The sequence below is a fragment of the Dipodomys ordii genome, unplaced genomic scaffold (genome assembly GCF_000151885.1).
Source record: "Dipodomys ordii isolate 6190 unplaced genomic scaffold, Dord_2.0 Scaffold6, whole genome shotgun sequence".
NCBI classification, from domain to species: Eukaryota; Metazoa; Chordata; class Mammalia; order Rodentia; family Heteromyidae; genus Dipodomys; species Dipodomys ordii.
Window position 1 is genome coordinate 6,855,512 of NW_012267222.1, and position 14,810 is coordinate 6,870,321.

Below are 14,810 nucleotides of genomic sequence, written 5' to 3' on the forward strand. Positions count from 1 at the left end.
CCTCGCCCTGCAGCAGCACCTGCCACGGGAAGTCGCCGGGCCCGGCGGCTCGGCCCCCGAAGATGCGGCCTCCGCGAGCGTGGCCCGTGCGCGCCGACAGCCCGCAGACTGCGGAGGAAACAGCGAGGGCGGGGCGGTGAGAGGAGCCCTCCCTCCCCTCCCCCGCTTTGCCTGGGCCCCACTTCCGCCCGCCTGGGGGGGGGGGCGTTCTGGAAGCATTGACCTAGCCCAGTTACTCGGGGTCTGGCTGATTGATCCGAACACTAACGTTCACTAGGTAGAGCCAGCCAATTCTGCTCTGTAACGTGCTGCTCTGCCTGTAATCCCAGCGCCTCTGGAGGCCGAAGTCTGAGGTCTGTGAGGCTCTTAGAAAAAGCCCAAGTGGCACCGTGGCTCAAGTGGAAGAGCGCTGTGCCTTCAGCACAAAGCTCAGGGACAGCGCCCAGGCCCCAGTAAAGAAAAGAAAACAAGCGTGTAAGTTTCCTATGGCGGCATTAAAACTAACAAACACTGTGATTGTGTTGGCCAAGTATAGGTTTGCAAAAGCTAATTTAAGCCAAATAACACAGGGGTAATGAATATATTATTACCGATCAATTTTTTAAGAAAATCTTTCTCAATTATTATTGTTGGAGCCAATTCTGGTATTAAAAAAAATACTGTTAAAAGGCAAATTGCATTAATGTTTAAAAACCTAGACATCATTGAAAACAATTGCTTAGGGAAATAATGAAGTTATTAGCTTTTGGTTTTAATAGCATTTTTAGAGAGAAGAAAAGTAACTCAACAGAAGAACTCATGTTTATAAATGTATAAATGGCTCAAGATAATTTAAAAAATCATTTAATTTTTTATGCCTGCCTAGTTATAAGGTCAAAAATAATCAAATGACTGATGCATTCAGCCCCTTCCAACCTCTCCATATGCAAAGGGGATAATGAGAACTTATTATTTGGAAATAATAACTTAGTCTGAGAGCCAAGGACCCAAGTTCCATTTCTGCCTACCACAGCGAAAGCCCTCCCCCTCCCCCCTGGCCAATTAGGAAGCTGGGGGGAGGGGGGAGGGATAAATGGGTCCATTACCGGGCTCACAGATTGGGAGGGATTTCTCTCCTTTGGAGCTCGTCCAGAATCCATCAGCCTCACACACGTATTTGCCTGCAAATCATCGCAAAAGCAAAACTTAGCCACAAGTAGGAGGTGGCTGTCGCGCTTGAACACCCTTGAAAGATGTTGATTCCTGAGCCTGGGGGAGACAGAGGCCTCTGGATAACCATTTTACATGATTTCATACATAAGAGATCTCTGCATTACCATGTTTACTAGCAAAGTGGAAACCTTTTAGATGCGTACCTTGAATATGTATCAAGATCTCAAGTACTTAATGATAAGGTTTTGACTTGTTAAATTAAACCATTTGGAATATATTGTGTGTTTGTAGTCGGCATTTACCAGATAAGATGTTTTCAGATTCTCACAAATTGACATTAAACTCACTTGAGCTGTAATAATTCACTTAGTGGGTGGGAGAAAGGCCTTTCTATCCTTTGTCTCTCTAAACCAAAAAAGCACGGTTAAGGTTTCTCTCCCCAACACCCCCACCCCAGCCCGGAGCCCTGGCTCACTGTGGTTGCTCTTCATGGTGTAGAAGGTCTCTCTGCAGCTGTACTGCACCACAGCCTTGTAAGTGGTCACGTTAGGCTCCGTGATGTAGTTCACTCGGCCATTGGGTAGATCATCAGGAGGACCGCAGTCTACAACTGCAAGGAGACAGGGAAGGAGGCGTCCCGTGTCCACAAGGCTGGCTACCCCTGCGAAGGCCTGACCACGCCAGAGGGGTGCGGCAGTGCAGAGCTCCCAACTAGAATGTGAATGGCCCACACTGAGTGGGCGTGTCTCTCACGCAGCGTCTACCTGCGGGTGCTCCCTGGGGAAGGGGTGTGCGTGCCTCCCCTAAAGACGGGAGTCAGGAGCTCTCCTGAAACAAAGTGCCAGGGAGGGTGACGCCAGCCTGTCACCCCAGCAAGCCACGGGTGGAGCTGAGTCCAAAGCCAGCCTGAAGCTGGGACCTGTAGCTCAGGTCTGTAATCCTAGCCACTCAGGAGGCTGAGATCCAAGATTGTGGGTCGAAGCCAGCCCGGGCATCCAAGTCTGTGAGACTCAAGTCCACGTAATCACCAGAAAACCAGAAGTGGTGCTGTGGCTCAAAATGGTCGAGCAACTAGCTTTGAGTAAAAAAGCTCAGACAGCTCTCAGGCTCTGAGTTCAAGCCCCACCCTTGACAAAAAGAAAAGAAATTTGAGCAGTCATATTGGTGAGATGTAAAACAACAAAAACCAACACATGCATATGTAGATGCAGATGGAGATTTAAACACCTTTAGGAACAATTGGAAAGCTTGCGTGTGAGCTGCACGCGCAGAGGTGGAAGGGCGGGTGTGCGTAAATGGTGGGAAGCAGATGAAGTCCAGAGCAGGCAATGGAGTCCTGGCAGCGTGGGGGATACAGACTACGAAGGAGGAGACCTCAAATCCTGCCTTTGAGCTGGGCATGGAGTCCAGGCTCTCATGAATGCCAGCTACTCCCAGCCCTCTTTTTTTTTTTTTTTCCTTCAGTACTGGGGTTTGAACTCAGGGCCCTGCATATGCTGGCCAACGGCTCTGTACTTTTAAGCCACAGCTCTTTCTGCTTAAATTATGTTTCAGGCAGGGTCTCACACTTTTGCCCTTGCACCTACAGACCCCCGATGGCTGAGATCACAGGCGCCCGCCACCACACCCAGCCAGGAGCCACTGTGCCCGGCTGGAAAAGAACATTTTCAGACTGCATGTTTACATTCTCCAGGAATCTGAGGAAGAGAAGCAAATGTAGGATTTGAACCTCTGTAAATGGCATTACTTGAGGGTGGGGATGGGGGAGCAGAGGATGCAGGCCGCAGGGGAGGGAAGGAGGGTGGGAGGGAGGAAGGAAGGGTGGGAGGGAATGGTCACCACAGCCGTACTGCTGCACTGGGGCATGGGCCGGTCCCAAGATCCATCTTTCTGACAGACCGCAACAAACGACTTCAGGGGCAAAGAACCCTAGAGAGGAATTCAGAAAGTAAGTCTCTTGCTTCCACTGTCCGGTCACTTGCTGAGCCTGAGCCGCCCAGTTCTTCCTCTGACCCCTAACCACACTTGCGCAGTGACAGCTGGGTAGCCCAGCCCATGGCTTACTCATGGGACACATTTGTAACCAAAAGCTCTGCAGAAGCCAGGCACTGGTGACTCACACCTGTCATCCTAGCTACTGTGGATCATGGTTTGAAGCCAGCCCATGAGACTATTTCCACATCGTCATCAAAAAGCTGGAAGTAGAGCTGTGGCTCAAGAGGCAGAGAGCTGGCCTTGAGTGCAAAGCTAAGGGGCGGTGGCCAGGCACTAGTTCACGCTCCAGGACAAAAGCAAAACACAGCAGTGCTTCTCTCGCCAACACCCTGGCTCATCGTCCGTCTGCGGTGTACTGACGTGTGAATCACATGCTAAGTCTGTGCTTTCCTCTATAATCCTAGAGTCCGTCAGCCCTCAGAGTTCCTGCTAAACCTCCCACATCCCTTTTTCTCCCCTTCTGTAGCGCTGGAACTCAGAGCCTTGCTTGGGCTAGGCAGAGTCTGGAATCCTTGGTCCTCCTACCCCTGCCTTCTGAGTGCTCGTACCACCTCTCCCTTTCTCCATCATTGCTTTATTTAATTGTGTGCCTGTACTGATGCTTGAACTCAGGTCCTCATGCTCTCCCTTGACTTTTTCACCCAAGGCTGGTGCTCTACCTCCTCAGCCACACCTCTACTTCTAGCTTTTTGCTGGAGATAATCTCACAGGGGCCAGGCATTGGTGGCGCACGCCTGTAATCCTATCTACTCAGGAGGCTGAGATCTGAGGATCACAGTTCAAAACCAGCCCTGGCAGGAAACTCCATGAGACTCTTTTTTTTTTTGCCGGTCATGAGGCCTGAACTCTGGGCCTGGGCGCTGTCCCTCAGCTCTTCAGCTCAAGGCTAGCGCTCTACCACTGGAGCCACAGCGCCACTTCCGGCTTTTTCTATTTATGTGGTGCTGAGGAATCGAACCCAGGGCCTCATGCTTGCAAGGCATGCACTCTACCGCTGAGCCACCTTCCCAGCCCCTCCATGAGACTCTCATCTCCAGTAAGCCACTAGAAAACTGGAAGCAGTGCTGTGACTCAAGCAGTAGAGCGTTCGCCTTGAGCTGAAGAACGCAGGGACAGTGTCCGGGGCCCAGAGTTCAAGCCCCACAACCGACAAAAAAAAAAAAAAAAAACAATTTCACAGGGCTGAGAAATGTGTCTGAGTGGTTGATTCCTCTGGGTTCGATTCCTCAGTACCATATACACAGAAAACTGGAAGTGACACTGTGGCTCAAGTGGTAGAGTGCTAGCCTTGAGCAAAAGCAGCTCAGGGACAGTGCACTCAGGCCCTGAGTTCAAGCCCCAGGACTGGCAAAACAAAACATACAAAAAGAATCTCACAGAGTTTTTTTATTTTTTTTATTTTTTTTTTTGGGTCCGGTGATGGGGCCTGAACTCTGGGCCTGGGCGCTGTCCCTCAGCTCTTCAGCTCAAGGCTAGCGCTCTACCCCTTGAGCCACAGCACCACTTCCGGCTTTTTTCTTTTTGCTTATGTGGTGCTGAGGAATCGAACCCAGGGCCTCAGGCATGCAAGGCAAGCGCTCTACCGCTGAGCCACCTTCCCAGCCCTCTCACAGACTTTTTTGCCCAGATTGACTTTGAATCTTGATCCTCAGATCTCAGCCTCCTGAGTAGCTAGGATGACAGGCGTGAGCAGCCAGCACCCAGCTATGATTTTCCCCCATCTAATGAAAACATGAACAGATCTAAGGAGCTGCAGAAAGGAGCCTTGCCCAAAGTTTGCCAGGTGAGAGTTGCTTTGCTTTGTTTCCTGTGGTTTTGGCCTTGGCAGGACTCTGAGCGATCCCGCAGCATCTCACCATTATTACTTCTTACCTCTGGGATCCAGTGACAATTTAGAAGAACATAGGGAGGAGGTGTTAATGTCTTACCTGTGCCCCTAAAGTGATACACTAAGCATTTTTAAAAATTATACTCCCTCTCCCTTAACAGAGGTCACTATTTATAACTTTGCAGATTGTGCTGTTTCCAGTCCATCTGCTGACTGAAGGGGGGGGCGGTTTCCTGGGAAAGCTGTCAGGTGGCCAGAGGGCCTGGAATTTCATGCCAGGCACGATCACAGGGCATAGGTAACAAACTTCCCTCTCTGCTCTTTTGGCCATTTTACAGATAGTCATTGCAATGTGTGAAATGGGCAGAAATGCTGCCCATTTTAATCAGCAGTTTTCCAAAAGTAGCTTAAAAAAAAAAAGTAATCCTAGCTACTCAAGAGGCTGAAATCTGAAGATCATGGTTTGATGCCATTACAAGCAGAAAAGTCTGTGAGAGACTAACCGGCAAAAAGCTGGTATGGGAGCTATGGTTCAAGTGGCACAACACCAGCCTTACATTTTAGGCACAGTGTGCAGAGCCTGAGTTCAAGCCGCAGTATTGGCACAAAAAAAAAAAAAAAAAGCATGGGACGGGCGCTGGTGGCTCATGCCTGTAATCCTAGCTATTCAGGAGGCTGAGATCTGAGGATCTCGGTTCAAAGCCAGCCCGGGCAGGAAAGTCCGTGAGACTCCTATCTCCTTTAAACCACTAGAAAACCAGAAGTGGCGCTGTGGCTCAAGTGGTAGAGTGCTAGCGTTGAGCTGAAGAGCTGAGGGACAGCGCCCAGGCCCAGAGTTCAAGCCCCGCAACCAAAAAAACCAAACAAACATGTGGCTTTAAACAGCTCACCAGTAGAACATGGGCTTCCTGTGGCTGAGGCTTTGAGTTCAATCCCAGCACCAAAACAATATATTAAAAAATTGTGCGGGGGGGCTGATGACTCACATCTATAATCCTAGCTACTCAGGAGGCTGAGATCTGAGGATCACGGTTCAATCAGCCCAGAAAGTCTATGAGACTTTAACCACTAGAAAACTGGAAGTGAAGCCGGGTGCTGGTGGCTCACGCCTGTAATCCTAGCTACTCAAGAGGCTGAGATCTGAGGATCACGGTTCAAAGCCAGCCCAGGCAGGAAAGTCCGTGAGACTCCTATCTCCAATAAACCACCAGAAAACTGGAAGTGGCGCTGTAGCTCAAGTGATAGAGCGCTTGTCTTGAGCTGAAGAGCTGAGGGACAGTGCCTAGGCCCAGAGTTCAAGCCCCATGAGAGACAAAAATTAAGCCAGGCACCAGTGGCTCACACCTGTAATCCTAGCTACTCAGGAGGCTGAGATCTGAGAATCACGGTTCAAAGTCAGCCTGGGCAGGAAAGTCCGTGAAACTTTTATCTTCAATAAACCACCAAAAAGCCAGGAGTGGAGCTGTGATTCAATTGGTTGAGTGCTAGCCTGGAGCAAAAATGTTCAAGAACAGTGTTTAGACCCTGAGTTCAAGCCCCAGGACGGGGGGGGGGGGGGGGGGGGTGGGGTGGGGAGTGGGTATGGTGGTTCAAGCCTATGATCCTAGCTCCTTGGAAGGAGAAAGTCAGAAGATCAGGATCTGACGCCCACCTGGGCATAAAAGGTCATGAGATTCCGTCTCAGTCAACGGCTGGGTGGAAGATGGTCGCCTCTTATCCGAGCCTCAGGTGCGCCATGGCTGGGCACCGCAGTGACCTCTGTAATCCCACAGCAAAGGGACGCACATGTAGGAGGGTTTAGTTCAGACCTTGCCTCAAACGTAGCCCGTGGATAAAGGGGCCAGAGGCATGGCTCAAGCCGGAGAGTGCCTGCCTAGAAAGCCCGAGGTCCTGAGTTCTAGCCCTGGTATCACCAAAAATAAAGGCAGGGTTGCAAAGAATAAAACTCCATGGCCAGCCTCATTTCCTTGATTTCTCCTGCCTGTGCACTGACAGAAGAGACCGGCCCGCCTTGCCCACGTGGGGTGGGGTGCTTAGCCTTGTAGCCCGCTCACCTGCAGAAGCTCACCTGCAGAAGCTCGTAGCCAGTCTCACAGGAGACGGAGAAGCTGTCCTTCAGGATGTACTGGGACTGCACTGGTGAAATGCGGCCATTAGGTGGCGCCCTCGGATCAGGGCATGGCTGGGCTGCGCAGAGGAAAACGGGCTTAATGGCCTGGCAGGTTTGTGAGGCCGTGGGATCTGAGAAGTACTTGGTTTACAAATAAAGCAAGATGTGAAGGGAGATTGCCCCAAGTATTCTGGGGTTTGAACATCTGACGGCAGAGATGAGATTACACTCTGCGCCGTACATGTCACTCACTTTCAAACCAAGAGTGTAACTTCTAAGAAAAGAACAGGACTAGCTGGGCGCTGGTGGCTCACGCCTGTAATCCTAGCTACTCAGGAGGCTGAGATTTGAGGATCATGGATCAAAGCCAGCCTGGGCACGAAAGACTGTGAGACTCTTATCTCCAATAAACCACTAGAAAACAGGAAGTGGCGCTGTAGCTCAAGTGGTAGAGCGCTCGCTTTGAGCTGAAGAGCTGAGGGACAGCCCCCAGGCCCAGAGTTCAAGCCCCACACTAAAAAAAAAAAAAAAAAGAACAGGACCATGTGGGTTTAAATTGCAGCTGGGGGGGGCGATGGGGGGTAATGGGGGTGGCCTATGGCAAGGCTGGGGGCCCTAGGTTCAGTCTTGCTCACTGCCAAAAAATAAAATTGCCAAGCACCAATGGTTCACACCTGTAACCCTAGCTACTCAGGAGGCTGAGATCTGAAGATCGTGGTTCAAAGCCAGCCTGGACTTTCGTAAGTCCATGAGACTCGTATCTCCAATTAACCACCAAAAAAATCTGAAGTGTAAGCCAGGAGCTGGCTGCGCACACCTGTAATCTTAACTACTCAGGAATCGGAGGATTATGGTTCAAACCCAGCCCAGGCATGAAGGTCCATAAAACTCAAATCTCATTAACCACACACAAAAAAGGCAGAAATAGAGCTGTGGTTCAAGTGGTAGAGCATTAATCTTGAGTAAAAAACCTAGGAACAGTGACTAGGCCTTGAGTTCAAGCCCCAGGAACAGCACAAAAAGAAACAGTCAGACCGACCTGCAGGAGCTCATACCTACATCCACCCTGGAACACACACCCCAAATAGCTAAGCTGTAATGTGGGTGCTTTTTTTCTTTTTTTGTCGGTCATGGGCTTGAATTCTGGGCCTGGGCGCTGTCCCTCAGCTCTTCAGCTCAAGGCTAGCACTCTACCATTTGAGCCACAGCGCTACTTCTGGCTTTTTCTGCTTATGTGGTGCTGAGGAATCAAACCCAGCCTCATGCATGCAAGGCAAGCGCTCTACCACTGAGCCACCTTCCCAGCCCCAAGTTCTATATTTTGTAACTTTGGTACATAGCTATGGGAAAGAAAAATGGGCACATGGGTAGGTGGGGGGGGAGATGATGAATGGATGGATGAGAGCAAGGATGGGTATGTGGGTGAATGGAGAGGTGGATAAGTGGAGGAATTGGGTGTGTGTGTGGATAGATTAACTGGTAGGTGAGTGGACAGGTAGGTGGGTGGGTGGTGGGTTGGGGGGATGGGTACCTGAGGGTCGCTGGGTGAATACATAGACAGATGATGGGTAGATGGATGGTGAATTGGTGGATAGGTGGGCGGGTGGATCGCTGAATGGATGGATAGATCTAAGAATACAGGATGGATGGGTAGATGGGTACAGGGGTGAGTGGATGGGTAGATGAATAAGTGGATAGTGGATGGGTTGATGGTGGATGGTGGATGGGTGGATGGGTGAGTGGGGGGGATGGGTAGATTGTAGATGGGTGAGTGGGTAGAGGGTGGGTGAGTGGATGGTGGGTGAGTGGGTGGATGGTGGGTGAGTGAATGGTGGGTGGATGGGTGAATGGATGGTGGATGGTGGTGGGTGGGTGAGTAGATGGTGGGTGAATGGATGGATGGTGGATGGTGGGTGGTGGGTGAATGGATGGATGGATGGATGGTGGATGGTGGGTGGATGGATGGTGGGTGGATGGTGGATGGTGGGTGGTGGGTGAATGGATGGATGGATGGTGGATGGTGGGTGGATGGATGGTGGGTGGATGGTGGATGGTGGATGGTGGGTGGTGGGTGAATGGATGGATGGATGGTGGATGGGGGTGAATGGATGGATGGTGGGTGGATGGTGGATGGTGGGTGGTGGGTGAATGGATGGATGGATGGTGGATGGTGAATGGATGGATGGTGGGTGGTGGGTGAATGGATGGTGGGTGGATGGGTGGATGGTGGGTGAGTGGGTGAATGGGTGGATGGGTGGATGGTGGGTGGATGGGTGGATGGTGGATGGTGGATGGTGGATGGTGGGTGGTGGGTGAATGGATGGATGGTGGGTGGATGGTGGATGGTGGGTGGTGGGTGGATGGTGGATGGTGGGTGGATGGGTGGATGGTGAATGGATGGATGGTGGGTGGATGGTGGGTGGTGGGTGAATGGATGGATGGATGGTGGATGGTGAATGGATGGATGGTGGGTGGATGGGTGGATGGTGGATGGTGGATGGTGGGTGGTGGATGGTGGATGGTGGGTGGTGGGTGAATGGATGGATGGATGGTGGATGGGTGAATGGATGGATGGTGGGTGGTGGGTGAATGGATGGTGGGTGAAGGGTGGGAGGGCATATAGATGAGTGGATGGGCACATGGGTGGGCACAGAGAAGGGGAGATGGTTGGGGAGAAGGCTGGGTAAGAGAAGGGAGGAAGGAAAGGATGGTGCTTCATCGCTCAGACCCGGTCCCTTCCTCAGCCTGGCGGGAGCCTCGCCCTCTGGGCCCCTGGCTGTGGAGAAGGCACGGCAGCTCGGCTTCCTGCCGGGCTGAGCCCTGCTCACCCGTGCTGGTGTAGTGGAGCCTCCAGCCTGTGTGGTCCCCAGAGTCATCCGTGACAAAGGTGATGGTGGCCGTGTTGCTCTGAGTCTCGATTCTGCGGGGCGGTGTCGTCCCACAGAACGGGCCGTGCTCCTGGTGGCCTGTGCGAATCTGAGGAAGGAGAAGGCCTGCGGCCTCTGCCCTGCACGGCCCAGCCCAGGGGCAGCAGCGGGGCGGCAGCGGGGGCAGCAGCGGGGACAGCCCAGGGGCAGCAGCGGGGACAGCAGCGGGGACAGCCCAGGGGCAGCAGCGGGGACAGGCCAGCCGGCCACACAGGTGCCGGGAGGGCGGGAGGGGCGGGAGGGGCTGCTGCAGGACGAGGGGCACGGAGGGAGAGGGACTCGAACCCATACCTTGAGGAAGTCGTAGGGGCACTGGGCTTCTGGGTGCGTTTCCACATCAAAGGAGCCCACAAAGTCCAGGCTGAGGCGGAAGCCCTCCTCCAGGCGGATGCTGTAGGTGCAGCTGGAGAGTTTGGGGTACGGCTCTGGGTACTCCGGGCTGCTGAGCTCCCCGGACCTCGCAGTGAAAACCTGGCCTGAGCACAGCGCTGGGAGAGGGAAGAGGATGGGTGGCGCGGCTGTGCCCTCGGGCTGGGCCGCCCCTGGGAGGCAGGGCGGGGCAGGGCAAGGGGCCCTAGGCCGGCCCAGGGCTCTGCACCCCCAGCCAGAGGCCCAGGCGGGGCCCAGGGCCCCCACACCACAGCGGATGAGGGGGTTGCTGGGCGCCGGTGCTCACGCCTGTCATCCTCGCTACTCAGGAGGCTGAGACCTGAGGATCACAGTTCAAAGCCAGCCCAAGCAAGAAAGTCTGTCCATGAGTCTCACATCCTCAATGAACCACCAGAAAACCAGAGTGCTGTGGCTCAAGTGGTGGAGCGCCCGCCTTGAGCTGAAGAGCTGAGGGACAGCGCCCAGGCGCTGAGTTCAAGCCCCACCACTGGCTAAGGGAAAAGGGGTGGGGGGGTCCCTAGGTCTGAAGCTTAATGGGAACACGGCACCTGAGTCACAGGTGCCCCTACTCCTGCTCTCACTCCCCCCTCCTCCAAAGGCAGGACACCCCGAGTCACAAGGCAGAGGGAGCGGGAGAGAAGAGGCAGGCGGCGCCTCCACCGTCCCCAGGGGAAGGGCCTGCCCCCGCCCAGTGCCTCCCGCTATGTCCCAGGCCAGTTCCTGCAATGCCACGCGTGTCCACCAGGGGTCCCCACCTCACTACCTTCCAGACCTTCCAGACCAGACTGCTACACACACACACACACACACACACACACACACACACACACGTCACACACACGTCACACACACACACACAGGTCACACACACGTCACACACGTCAACTGTGTGAGCCCCGCACCGGTGACTCCCGCCTGCCCTCCTAGCTGCTCAGGAGGCTGAGATCTGAGGGTCAGGGCAGGAACATCTGGGAGACTTCTATCTCCCGCTAGCCATCACAAAGCCTTAGCGGTGGGGCGCGTGGCCGCGGGAATCTGGGCCCTCTGGCATGGTGGCTGACCTAGCCGCACACTCGGTCCCTCGGCGGGCCGGGCCCTCTGCCAGCATGTGGAGAGGGGGTGCAGGTGTCGGACTGGAGGCCAGCAGGAAGCGGAAGCGGGGCTCCCAGCACTGCCCCTGTTGTGGGCTGCTCCTTGTGGGGTAGGGGCCTGGCCCGGGCCGGGGGGGGAGGGGGAGGAGGGAGAGCCGGGCCTGCCCCACCCGCAGGGAGCGTGACCCCCCGACTCCCCACATCTCCTGCTCACAGCCAACTGAGCCTTCTCTCAGGACAGGCAGCTGGGCCATCATCCCCAGTAGGGGTGACAAGGCCGATCCCCCCCAGCGGGGGCTCAGGCAGACCCCGCCCTCTCTGGGCCTCAGTGTCCTATCCCCAAAATGAAGAGCCACTGGGTCCCCAGAGTTCACAGACTTCGAAGGGGGTGGGGTGAAGGGAAGAGGCCCAGGGTACACAGCGCCGCCCCCCCCTTCCGGAGCCCCCGCCCAGAGACACGCAGCCACGTGCAGGAGGTCCAGCCAGGTTTATTTGGGGGGCGCAGCAATCGCTCCAGACCCCAGCCCCGGCCCCCGGGGCCCCACTCCGGCTGTCCGGCTGGGCTGGGCGGCCGCACAGAGGCAGGTCAGAGGCGCTGCTCTGGAAGAGAGCACAGCGTGAGCCGCATGCATGCAGAAGCTGGAGCCTCCCGCCTGCTGGGATCTGAGGATCACGGGTTGAGGCCAGCCCCTGGGCAGGAAGGCTTTAAAGCAGCCAGGGTCCGTGAGACCCTTATCTCCAATTGACCAGCAAAAAAGCTGGAAGCGGAACTGTTCAAGTGGTAGAGTGCCAGCCTTGAGCTAAACAAGCTAAGGGATAGCACCCATGCTCTGAGTTCAAATCCCAGGACTAGTACAGAGAGAGTGAAAGAGAGACACCCAGGGGCCAGCAGGGACAGCCAGCTCCTGAGGACGGGGCCTGCGGGAGCCTGGGAAAGGCTCGGGGAGAGGGGGAGGTGGGGGCTGAGGCTCAGCAGATGGGGGTGAGAATGGGGAGCTGAACTCACCCTGCGCCCTACCCGTACCCTCTGTGGACAGGGAACCCGTGGTGCCAGCCTCAGTGCAGTCAGGACGCCCTAGTCCTCCCTGCCCCCCCCAGCCATGCCAACCCCCCCGGCGGGCGCTGGGCAGGCCTGCCCCCCCCGCCTCACCTGAGCAGGTGCGCTGGTCCCTGCCCCCCCCAGCCATGCCAACCCCCCCGGCGGGCGCTGGGCAGGCCTGCCCCACCCCCGCCTCACCTGAGCAGGTGCGCTGGTCCTTGTGGAGCTCGTAGCCCGCACGGCAGGAGCAGTAGAAGCCGCCCAGGTGGTTGTGGCAGTGGTGGTCGCAGCGGGGCGCGTCTCCGGGGGGAACGTGGCACTCATCGATGTCTGGAGTGAACAGGGGCCGGGTCGGGAGGCAGGCAGGTGGGTCGCAGCCCGGCCGGGCTGAGGCCAGGCCTCACACAGGCCTGGGGGTTGCTGAACAAATGAGAATTTAAACATCTGCCAACGGCAGCCCAGCTGCCAGGCCATCAACCCGGCGGCGGCCCTGCCGCAACCTGAGCACAGAGAGGTTGAGCCACCTGCCTGGGGTCAGACAGCGTCCCTCAGAATCAGAGAGCACCTGTCAGAGCAGACAGAGGGCAGAGGCTGGAGGGACTGGGCGTGCCTGTGGCGGCCAGGGACCCGGGGCTCACCCTCGGCTGCGTAGAAGGCCTCGAAGCCTGTGAAGGGCCTCTCGTTGGAGTAGTCGGAGCGGAAGGTGACCTCCAGGCTGGGGCCGGGCGAGTAGAAGCTGCTGTTGCCCGGCGCCCGCTCCGTGTCGGTGCTCTCCCAGCCACACAGCGTGGCCAGTACCTGAGTCCCGGCGCTCAGCTGTGGGATCGAGGGGTCACTGGAGGGGAGGGGGGATGCAGCCCCTGCCCGATTCCTGGGCCCCCCGCCCCCAGCCGTCCGTGCTGGCTGGCACCTTGACGAAGTCATACTCGCACAGGTAGGAGAGCTCCAGCTGGAAGTGGGTGAAGTAGAGGCGCAGGCGGTAGCCCGGGGGCGCCGCCAGGGTCCAGCGCTGCTCCTGGTCATTGGGGTACGGCCCCGGGAAGCCAGGGGACGCCAGGCGCCCAAACACGGGCTCAGGTGCCTTGGGGTCCGAGGATGCGGCGGTCAGGGCTCCCAGCAGTCCCGCGAGGACCAGCAGCCTGCGGGAGAGGCCGGGTCAGGGGGCCCGGGCCCGCGGGGGCCCCCCGCCCGCCCGCCGTGGGCCCCCCTCTACCTCATGGCGTCCGAGTCCCGGGCCGCCTCACCTTTGCTCTGTCCGGGTGTCCGGCGCCTGCCCTGCCCCCGCGGACTCCGGCATTCTGGGAAGTGACCCCGTGATGTCTGCTGGCTCCAGTCCAGGTGAGGAGGCCCCGGCCCACGCAGCGACCCAGCCACACACCCTGCCAGGGGCTGGGCTGGGAAGGTGGCTCAGTGGTAGAGCACTTGCCTTGCATGCCTGAGGCCCTGGGTTCGATTCCTCAGCACCACCCACGTAAGCAAAAAGAAAAAAGCCGGAAGTGGCGCTGTGGCTCAAGTGGTAGAGTGCTAGCCTTGAGCTGAAGAGCTGCGGGATAGTGCCCAGGCCCAGAGTTCAAGACCCATGACCACCACCACCAACAATGAACTCAAATAAAAACCAAACAAGCTGGGCGTCAGTGGCTCACACCTGTAATCCTAGCAACTCAGGAGGCTTAGGTCTAAGGATTGAGGTTCAAAGCCAACCCAGACAGGAAAGTCCATGAGACTCATCTCCAATTAACCACCAGAAAACCAGAAGCAGCAGCGCTGTGGCTCAAGTGGTAGCGCACTTGAAAACAAACAAACAAAAAAACAAAACATAGCCAGGTACTGATGGCTCACAGCTGTGATCCTAGCTACTCAGGAGCTGAGATCTGAGGATTGTGATTTGAAGCCAGTTGAGCAGAAAAGTCTGTGAGACACTTTTTTCTTTTTCTTTGCCAGTCCTAGGGCTTGAACTCAGGGCATGGGCACTGTCCCTGACCTTTTGATCAAGACTAGTGCTCTACCACTTGAGCCACAGTGCCACTCTGGCTTTTTCTATGTAGGTGGTGCTGAGGAATGAAACCCAGGGCCTCATGCATGCAAGGCAAGCGCTCTACCACTAAGCCACCTTCCCAGCTCTCTGTGAGACTCTTATCTCCAATAAACTCCTCCAAAAAAAGCTGGAAGTGGCACTGTGGCTCAAGTGGTAGAGCGCTAGCCTTGAGCTGAAGAACTGAGGGACAGCGCCCAAGCCCAGAGTTCAGGCCCCAAGACTCACAAAAAAAAGGGGGGCTGG

General features: G+C 55.8%; 1 protein-coding gene across 2 annotated transcripts; it reads right to left on the minus strand.

Annotated features, from left to right (window-relative positions):
• Positions 1-985: 985 nt before the first annotated feature.
• Positions 986-13,799, minus strand: Masp2 (mannan-binding lectin serine peptidase 2). Of its 2 annotated transcripts, XM_013033210.1 has the most exons (10): positions 13,746-13,799; positions 13,443-13,671; positions 13,171-13,348; positions 12,731-12,862; positions 10,304-10,500; positions 9,914-10,061; positions 7,044-7,162; positions 3,003-3,081; positions 1,628-1,762; positions 986-1,160 (listed from the first exon to the last, which is right to left on the minus strand). In XM_013033210.1, exons 1-10 carry the CDS (start codon positions 13,748-13,750, stop codon positions 1,042-1,044), a joined length of 1,341 nt encoding a protein of 446 aa, XP_012888664.1. In that variant the 5' UTR covers positions 13,751-13,799; the 3' UTR covers positions 986-1,041. The 2 variants fall into 2 exon arrangements, with proteins under 2 accessions (XP_012888664.1, XP_012888671.1); XM_013033217.1 differs by lacking the exons at positions 986-1,160; positions 1,628-1,762 and adding an exon at positions 2,766-2,849.
• Between the last annotated feature and the right edge of the window lie 1,011 nt (positions 13,800-14,810).